Source organism: Colobus angolensis, unplaced genomic scaffold, assembly GCF_000951035.1.
Source record: "Colobus angolensis palliatus isolate OR3802 unplaced genomic scaffold, Cang.pa_1.0 Scaffold115, whole genome shotgun sequence".
NCBI classification, from domain to species: domain Eukaryota; kingdom Metazoa; phylum Chordata; class Mammalia; order Primates; family Cercopithecidae; genus Colobus; species Colobus angolensis.
The window spans coordinates 3,873,706-3,883,957 of record NW_012112586.1 but is presented as its reverse complement, the minus strand read 5'-3'; the positions used below and the strand labels follow the sequence as shown (position 1 = coordinate 3,883,957).

General features: G+C 41.5%; 1 protein-coding gene across 1 annotated transcript in view; it reads right to left on the bottom strand.

Moving 5' to 3' along the window:
* TMEM132D (transmembrane protein 132D) overlaps positions 1-10,252 on the bottom strand; it is an 838,093-nt gene that overhangs the window by 452,138 nt on the left and 375,703 nt on the right. Inside the window, exon 3 of the mRNA XM_011961236.1 lies at positions 4,434-4,580. Coding sequence (XP_011816626.1) covers positions 4,434-4,580 — 147 coding nt within the window. The remainder of the gene's footprint in view (positions 1-4,433; positions 4,581-10,252) is intronic.

Here is a 10,252-nt window from a genome sequence, read left to right as displayed (position 1 = left end):
CCCAGCCTCTTCTTTCTTTAGAACAGAGCACTGATTTTGAACTGGGCACACTGCTGGTAATAAATCGTGTTTCCTACTTTCCTTTGAAGTATGGTTTGGTCATGTGATTAAGTTCTTATCAATGAGATGCAAGAGAGAGAAATAGGGTTGAAAAGAGCTTCCAGGAAGGTTGCCTAAAAAGAGTCAACCCAGTTAAGAAGACCTTTTTCTGCCACTTTTCTTTTGCCTGCAATGCTGATGTAATGACTGACACTCCTGAAGCCATCTCCATCTATGAGGATGTAAGTCCTCCATTCCCATGGTGTTGAAGAAGGAAAGGGTCCTGAGACCCCAGTCATACAGGAGAACTGCCATTCCAGCCGTGGCCAGCCTTAAGCTTCTTTCATGTGAGAAAGAAAAAACTTCTCTCTTGTTTAAGATATTCCTATTTGTTTCCGAAAACAGTCTATTTAAGGCCGGGTATGGTGGCTCACTCCCGTAATCTCAGCACTTTGGGAGGCCAAGGCAGGTAGACTGCTTGGGCTCAGGAGTTTCAGACCAGCCTGGGCAACAGGGCAAAACCTCGTCTCTACTATATAAACAAAAATTAGCCAGGTGTGGCGGTACACGCCTGTAATCCCAGCTACTTGGGTGGCTGAGGCAGGAGAATCGCTTGAACCCAGGAGGCAGAGGCTGCAGTGAGCCAAGATCACACCATTGCACTCCCACTTGGACAACAGTGTGAGACCTTGTCTCAGGAAACAACAAAACAAAAGATTTGTTTTAAAATGAAATGTTAATTACCAACAATGTAAAATCAGTATTACAATGAACAAATAGATAATTATGAAAATAGATTAAATTTAGCTATGTATTCTTGCCTATCTATAATGTATCGATCAGCTAAGGATAGAAGCTTTAAAGAGATACTAGCCCTTAAAAGAGATGAACTTCTCTTCAATCAAGTCTTGCTGGAGAACTTAAATAAATGTAAGTTTCTGTCATTCAAGTATATTTAACCTCATTTCTACGTAACACCTAAAATCATTTACATATCAACTGTGGTGAGCTTTGGGAAACACTTATCTATGGAGAGAACTACAAGGAAATGATAATATGTGGCTTTTGTTACATATTTATCTAAGTTAACATAGGAGTATAGTGAGCAAGATTCTGAAAATGCAAAATGCAATTTCATGGACACAGCATAACTGGTTATCCTGCATGCAATGCTTAGTCAAAACAGATCTGATAGCTGCGATAGCATTCATAAGTTCATATTGTTATGATCACATTCTCAGCAAACTTACTTCTTCAAACAGGGAAGGATGCATTTCAACTTAGATAAGAGATCTTTCCTCACTCCTGGTGAGTTCACCACTAGCACAAAAGTGTCTCCTTAATCCGTAAAATTAAACCTGTCACAGTGACTTAACTTCATTAATGCAACTTCCTGATCCATGGCAAATTATTAGCAATACCAAATCTATGACTCTCAAGCTAATTAAGACTGCTTCTTTTGCATTATGATGATCAGATTCTGACTTTTAAGAATAACTGGAAAACATTCAAAGAAGGTAGGAGGAAATTATAAAGCAAAACAGCTTCTGAAGCAAAACCTACTAATATTATTAAAACATCTAATCTATAATACATCTTCCAATTATCCTTAAGAAAAACACATCTCATCGCAGTCCATCACTATCTGTAATCATGGAGCATGATTTTTCTTTAATTCTCCAAAGGCAGAAATAAAATGAACAGTTTTAAAGCTAAGATAAAAGTTGAACAGAGGAATGAATACATCATATTTTTAAAATCTCTATTTTAGTTGCGGATGTCTTATGAAATAGGTAATACATGCACACAGCAAAAAAAAAAAAAAAAATTCAAACAGTTCAAATGGTTCACTGTAAAAAATAATTTACATTCAGCCTTTTCCCCCAGCTTCCCAGTTGTCTCCGTAGAAATCACAGTTGCCAGCCCTTTGTGTAGACTTCTTGGGACATAGTCTGCTCACAGAAGTACCCTCCTCTGGGTTTCCCCAAATGCTGCCTCACTCTACATGCAGCTCTGCACCTTACTTTTTGAACAAGTATACAGAAAACCACTAAATATGTGTGCATACAGATTTGTATCATAATACATAAATACTAGAGATATGGTCTAATTCTAGAACAAATATCAAATTGAACAAATATTTATAGACAGCCCACTGTGTGCCAGACCCTACTGTATGGGCTGGAGCATAGCTGGAAAAAGACCTGCTCCCAAAACTACAAGACTTCCATTCTAGAGCTTCCTCATTAAGCAAAGCCTTCCTAGCTGCCGTGTAAAATCCCTACATCAATACATATGTCTATCAACAAAAACCTGTAAAATGTACATCTATATGCATGCATGCATTTGCATATCTATATCACTATATATGTTCTATATGCTTATATGCTGTATGCATGTACACACATATAACATATTGTGCATGTGTGTATCTGTACGTGTATAAGCTTTTTCCATCATCCAGACCCCTAGTATGAGGAAACATATCCTGGCCTCCAGAAGACAAGAAGAAAAAAGATAAAAAAGGAAACAGAAAACTGGCATCAGAATCCACAAAGAGACAAGGAATGGTCTTCATTTAGAATGAAGAATTAGGGCTTTTAAAAGAAGAGCTTTATATTCTATTCAGGGTACTTGTTTCTTAAAGAAGATACTGACACAGATGAAAAAAAAAATGGCAAACACCATGCATTTCTGCATTTGGATGTGCTCTGAATGTGCTGAGATTCTGGAAGCCCCTGGAAATATAAAAACGCAGCTGACATTTCAGTGGGAAGCAGCCACCATTAGGCCACCCATGCTCTCTCTCTGTGTCCAAGATGAACTGAACTATTTGTCAGAAATTAACAATAAAAAAGGCATAAATATTTTCTAATGGTTCAACTCCCTCAGCCTCTCATAGACAAGACTACAACTACTGCTTCTACTAATACATAAAAATAGATGGCAAAAGAAATCACAAGAGAGAATAAAAGTTCATTGGTTGAGATTCTTTCCCCTAAATCTGTTCTTTTCTTCTGATAAAGAATAAACACATCTGTTCATCCACCCTCTCATCCATCCATTTGCCCATCCATCTATCCATTCATCCATCCGTCCACCCATGTGTCCATCTATCCCAATTTTTGCTAACTACGAAACACAAAAGAAATCTTTTATTGAGATAGCACCTTATTTCCAAATTATATTACTGGTACAGACGTGTTTCAATGTGTGTATCTGTAAGTTCATCCAGGTCACGTCTGGCACACTATCACTACAGAAATATATCACTACATAAATATCTAGGACTGAACTCAAATACAGATTCTCTTTACCCTCTCATTTGCTGTACAAGCAAATCTTCAGGAATAAAAAGGAAAGGCCCAAACGAGAGCTGCTGATAATCCAAATTCCTAAAAACCAACGTTGAGTAAAGAAGCACAGAAAGGAATCCAGATCAAATCATCCCCACATTGGTTTCAAATGCTCCTTGGTAATAAGCCAAAAAAAATCACAATAGCTGTCAGCTCAGATTCATGAGCTCCCTGCTAGAATAAATAATAAAAAATAAGGATATTTTCCCGACACTGAGCTATGAAGTTTAAAAATGCACTCCAGAAATAATGCATGGCATACCGGAATTCGTCCTTTCATTATTGTTGAGATTTTCAATAGTATCATGAGCATAAAGCAACATACAGGTGACAAAAATATATGACCAGACTAGGAAATCCCCTGAGCCACAAACGAGATTTCAGGAAAGTGCAATCAGACAAGAACGACTGAGTTTCAAGCCTCCCTTTGCCCAGCTGTGAATTGATTGTTTCTAATTTGGTGGCTATCAGAGACAGATTCAGGTTTTAATTTCTCCCTAGAGTAATCCACAATTTCCTGCAATTCTACTGCAGATAGTTCACTGGACCATCAGAAAATGCCTGCCCATGGATACAATCACATGCATCATATTTAAATATACACTGCAAACATGGAGTGCACCAAACGTGGAGTGCACCCATGTGAAGAGAGACGTATAGGCTCTGGTTTCTAACACTTGCAAAATGGGCCGTTTTATGAGACAGGCAGAGTTTCAGTTCATCTAATAACATGGACTAGAAAGAGGTCATGTTGAAGAGGAGCATGGTTTGTGGGTCAATTCCATCTGCATGGTGCAGTCCTTGCAGGTGACACGGTGCTCTGCTGCGGTGTTAAGTAGGTCTGCTGTGAATAATAGCCCATCTTTCCCAAATGAAGGCTTCCATTCATCTTACCTGGAGGCCCTGATAGAATAGATGACACACACCAAACGCAAACCACAGTGGAAACGGTTGTTAGCAATCCAGGAAAAAAAAAAAAAAAAAATGAGGCCACATTTGCAGCTGATCTGAATATATCGGAGGCCAGCTGGGACTCACCTGTTTTCCGAGCCAGCCGATTTCTTCTGACAAACGATGACAGCTGGTGCATACTTTCCAGTATAATCCGTGCGCTCCCTGACATCCCAAACGGAAGGGCTGCTGGCTCGCACGCCGATAATGTTCACGCCTTTCTTCACCTTTGCCCTGTTGGAGACAGCACGTGTGGGTCTGAGTCAGCTCTGGGGAATCCCCGGGTCATGCTGGTTCTGGGAACACGGGGAGCTTAATTGCTCACCGTTGCCTTGCAGGTGTAAGCTCATGTATAGTAGGATTTAAACACAAATTTGCAGTCGCCTTCCAATCCATCTGTCCTAATTTCTTTCAGTTTTTGCTGCCTTTAATAAAGAGCTGGAGATGGTATACTGATAGCCAGCAGCAAACATTAGTTACAGAAAGAAACAGAGTATCATTGCACTAGTTTGTGTCTTTAAATAAAGCCAAAGCCAGACACAAACACAAAACTACCTGAAACCCCTTAGCCTGGCCAAACTCAATAGAAAAAGGCAATTAAAGTACAGAAGTAAAGATTGAAATAAGAACGCACATCCACTGAATGTCTCCCAGTGCCAGGCACTGATGGACATTTTGTCTCTATTACCTACTCTTCCTAGCAAGGTTCCAAGCCCAAAATGAGGCTGAGGTTCAGATAGGGGAGGGAATAATGATTCCCTCAAGTGATCCACCTGCCTCAGCCTCCCAAAGTGGGAGCTACTGTGCCCAGCCCTGTTTACTTTTTATAATCTTGTCTTCTTACTGTATGCTTTCCATTCCATATGTTCTTTCCAACTCAAGTTTCTAAAAGAAACACAGAATAATGAAACCCCATCTCAACTAAAAATACAAAAATTATTTGAGGGTGGTGGTGTTCTCCTGTAGTCCTAGCTACTTGGGAGGCTGAGATGGGAGGATCACTTCAGCCTGGGAGGCGGAGGCTGCAGTGAGCTGAGATCGACCCACAGCACTCCAGCTTGGGTGACAGAGTGAGATCCTGCGTCAAAAGAAAAATAATAATAAATAAAATATAAAATAAAATGCAAACAGTTTGATTTTTATTTACAAGCTGGCCCAGAAGTTTGAAAAAGACAATGTTTCCTGCTGTGTTTTCTCTTAGTCCTTCAGTGGAAAATAGGAAAAGTCTTGAAGCAAAAGTACCAAGGGGAACCTGGAGCACCTTGATGGTACCTGGGCAGAAGAGGATGGTGGGGGCGGCCCACATGGAGCTCCTCCAGACTCGTAATCACTGTGCCTACACAAACATGCAGACAAGGCAGTGGTGCCACAGCCTGCATCTCAGAATGCCCTCTGCCATGCCAGAGGAGAAAGTGAGACCACCTCCTGCTGTTAATATTAGGGACAAAAGGTGAGGAGGAGATGACAGTCGTAGGACCAGGGCTTCGAGAAAAAGCAGGACATGTCTTTTCCCACGGAAACAGTTTTAAAATGGAGTGTGCAGGAAAGACATGAGGCCGCGGGCTTGAGACGGCCCTCCTTAGGAAAGCCTGCTTGCAAGCGTGGCTGGGAACTTGGATGTGGGGAGAGTTCCTTCCCTTTTCATGGTCAGACAGGCTCACGCTGCCTAGACCAGGCAAACGGGGTGGTTTATGCTGGACACTTTCTTATCTTCTGGGAGCGTAGAATTTTGGTATGTGCCAGGCAGAGGGTGCCCCCGTGAGCAGTCCCCCAGTGAAAACCCCAAACTCCTGGGCTCAGGTGAGCTCCCCTGGCAGTGCTGTCCCAGCTATTTGCTGGAGGAATTGGAGGAATTAAGTGCATCCTGCATGACTCCACAGAGAGAGGATTCCTGGGAGCCTGAACCTGGTCTCCTCCCCGGTGCCTTTTCCCCCTGCGACTGTGCTTTGTGTTCCTTGGCTAAGACATCAGAGCAGTGATTCTCACCACATGCTGAGGTCAGTTCTAGCGACTCGTTGGACCTGGGGGTGGTCTTAGCAAACCCCAGAACACATACTGATTTGGCTAGTCCACAAAGAGAGCAAGAATTGCTTCTGAGGTGTGGCCCTACTGCAAACGTTAGCATTTTTAGAAAACAATCATCATGTATAACATTATTTCTATGGGGGAAAATACATATTTTATGTTTTAAATAATCATTGTGCATGCAAACACTTTGAATGCAGTCGTTTAAAAACTGGGAATTGCATGCAGATGCCAAAAAGCCATCTGACCTTTCCGGATACTCAGGTGAGACACTCAGAGAATAGTTACGATTCCTGCCTTGCAGAAACTCATTTAAATTGTAGGCAACCAAGACGTGGTAGCGAACAAAAGTGCAATCCGCTGTGGACAGCTACTATTATATTAAGAGGAATTCTAAAGGCTGCCCCAATTACTCTGCAGTGGAATTTTATTGAATCAACATTGCTTTAAATAAATAGGTCATCAACCTGGCTGTGACAACCTTTTCATTATACAGGAGATATCAGTACATAGGCCTTTTCTGATATATAATGGGCTTATATGTTTTTCTGAAATTTTATTCATAAGTAGGCTATTTGGAATTCAGACGATGTTTCTCCAATGAATCCTTTTCAAGTTCTTAAGAAGGACACGGTGGCTTGTTTAACCCATGAAGTATCCAGCATTTGTTGCTAATAATTCTACAGTAGCAAATGAAGCTATAATCAGTAGCATTATTTCTGCAAAAACGTTTTTTCCTAGAATTTTATATAGGACACTGGGAATTGTCTTTCAGAGACACAGAGCATTTTCATAAGAGAAGACACATTTCTAGAGCATGTTTTAGATGTTCGGAATTGAAGAAGGCATACTCACTCAAGAAGATCTTTTTTTTTTTTTTTTTGAGACAGAGTCTCGCTCTGTCACCCAGGCTGGAGTACAGTGGCACGATCTCGCCTCACTGCAAGCTCCGTCTCCCAGGTTCATGCCATTCTCCTGCCTCAGCCTCCGAGTAGCTGGGACTACAGGCGCACACCACCACGCCCGGCTAATATTTTTTTGTATTTTTAGTAGAGAAGGGGTTTCACCATGTTAGCCAGGATGGTCTCGATCTCCTGACCTCATGACCCACCCGCCTCGGCCTCCCAAAGTGCTGGGATTACAGGCGTGAGCCACCGCACCCGGCACAAGAAGTATCCTTGTGTGTGAATATCAAGTAAAATGCATGCAATAAACTGGACAGTCATTCTTTGGAGATATAGACACGGTATTTACGGAACACAGTGTGTGCTGGGTTAATAATTCTGAAGCACGAATCTCAGAGCTGTCAGTGGCACCATTTGGAACCATTCAAGTAGTTCCTAGAACACATGCCACAGGGCTCCACTGGGTCCGAACCGAATGCTGGTTTCTCCCGTTATGACAACTGAGTTACCTACATTCATTAATGGAAGTTTTATAACCTACTTGTGGTTCAATAAATACAGGTTACACTGACAGCCTCATTACACAGAGATAAACACAGCACTTGATTTCTGAAGATAATTTGCTGTAGATTTATTCTTAATAATATATCTACCATGGTGATGGGGGAAAGCCATAATTTTCCCCATAGTATGCACATGCACTGTGACTGGGTATCAACAAAACCTGCCTGGGGTTAAGGGTATATTGTGTTTTTAAAACATAATAGAACTGCAGGGACTGTGTATATTTTATATACATATATATAAATATATATGTAATGTGTATATACATATATGTCTACATAATGTGGAATATGTATATATTATAAACACACACACGCACATTTTCAAGTACAGCATCCAGGGTTCAGAAATGTGGTGCGTAGTTGTTGCTTTTGCTCCCCCTACCCAATCTCCCCTTTCCTGGGTAGCAGCATCTTGGTTTTGCTTATATGACCCACCCCTCTGTCATTGTATACCACCATGGCGGACTTGTAAGTCAAGAGTTTCTCCCTCCAACCCTGGACAAGAGGTGGACACATGACCTAAGCCAGTCCAGCTGAACGATTCTCTCTGGAATATCATCTTGAACAAAGAGACACAGCAAATAAAAAAGGTTGGGGGAAATTCACCCAGCCTTGTGGCTCTGGTACAACTGTCTATTACTTCCTTCTCTCTGGTTTGCAGGAATTAACACAGCTAACATTTCTGAATCTGGTTCTCAGCCTTTCCTTTAGGCATATAAATATTCCCCATCTTCCCATCTAGTCCCTTCTTGTGTAACGTAGCCTGAGTTATTTATGATCATTTCCAATTATACAACAAGGGGAGGCTAAGATTCAGTGACTTCCAGAACAAGGAAGTATATTTCCTCCTCCTGTGAACATCCACTGCTGGTAACCCAGGTTGTTGGGCGGCTCTATTCCACTCAGTCATTCGGGGATCAAGGCTGAAGGCATCTCTACTGTTTTTAATCTATAACTTCTAAAGTCTCTGTGCTCATGACCATCCCAGCCAAGGGGAAAAGGGAAGAGCAGTAGACCAGAGCCAGGGATTTCCTCTTAAGTAGATGAGGTGGGCATTGCATGCCTGAATTCACTCACCTTCCATTGCAAGGAGCCTAGTCTTATGGCCACACAAGGCTGCAAGAACAGCGAGTGCTGGGAAGTCAGTCTTTACCTGGACAGCCATATCCTCACTGTGGCCCTGTCACTATGGTGGAAAGAGAGATGGGTTTGGGTGGAGGATTTGCATCTCCCTCCACCACAACCACCAGGGGACTCCAACTGATGGGAGGTGTCAGCCTCCTAAAGACTATAAATTTGAGTTCATTCTCCAAATCGCTGTATGCAGAGACTTAGGCTGAAGGCAACATTGCCCCAAAGAGAAACTCCCTACTTACGCAATCTTGTCAGTGGAAGTGTTCTTAATATGGAACCTGAATACAGGCATATTCATTTATGAATTTCACACTGGGGCTATTGAACTAATACAAATGTGTGCTATAAAGAATGCATAGGGACAGAAAGCAAAATTGATGAGATAAAAGTGGGATAAAAGGGAATTTCAGTGTTTTGTCTGTTGGGAGATTTATTTAAGATTTGTGTGCGTGTGTGTGTTTGTGCGTGTGTGGTATTAGAAAAAAATGAAAGAGGAAGAGAGAGCAAAGAGAAAGGAAGGGGGATGGGGAGAGAAGTTTTGCTATATAGGGTTCAAAGCCCAAGAAGAGAAATTTGGATTGTGTGTAAGTCTCAGGCTATTTGTTCATAATGAACGTAGTCCTGTTAGAAACTATTACTGGCTAATCAGCTATCCGCAGGCTAATATTGGCCTTAATCAACAACTGACTGTAGAATTCCAGGGAATTGGAGGAAGGAAGACAGGAAGAGATCCAAACTTCTGGACTGCTTCTCTCACTTCTAAAATGAAGGATTTGTCTACATGTTTCTCCCCCAGAGATTCATGTGGCCACATAGTCTCTGAGTAGATCAAACCCTGGTAAAACCTGATATCTCCATTTTCGAGTCCCATATAGGCTCAATCTATGGAACAATACACAGTGTGCACCCACCAAAGGGTGCCACACGCTTACGCATGTAGATTTGGTGATGGCATTCCCCCCAGTGAATTGATGGAAACGTGCCCTTTTGGGTCACAGTAAAGCTTTTTTGAATTGCTCCTTGTCTCCTTACTTATTTTCTCTCATTAATAGTGTCAAAGCATAAAATAAGCTTCATTTTTTATAGGTCGTAGCTGTATTAACATATTTTGAAATCACTCTTGGCTTCTAATTTCTGGTTGACCAGAAAAAAAAATTATGACAAAGCCACTTTCCACTAAATCTACATGTTGATATAGCACATAACACTTTGCTTATATGATGAACCACTTCCAGCCCCATCTGGATGTCTTGGCCCTGCCCTCACCAACAGTTAC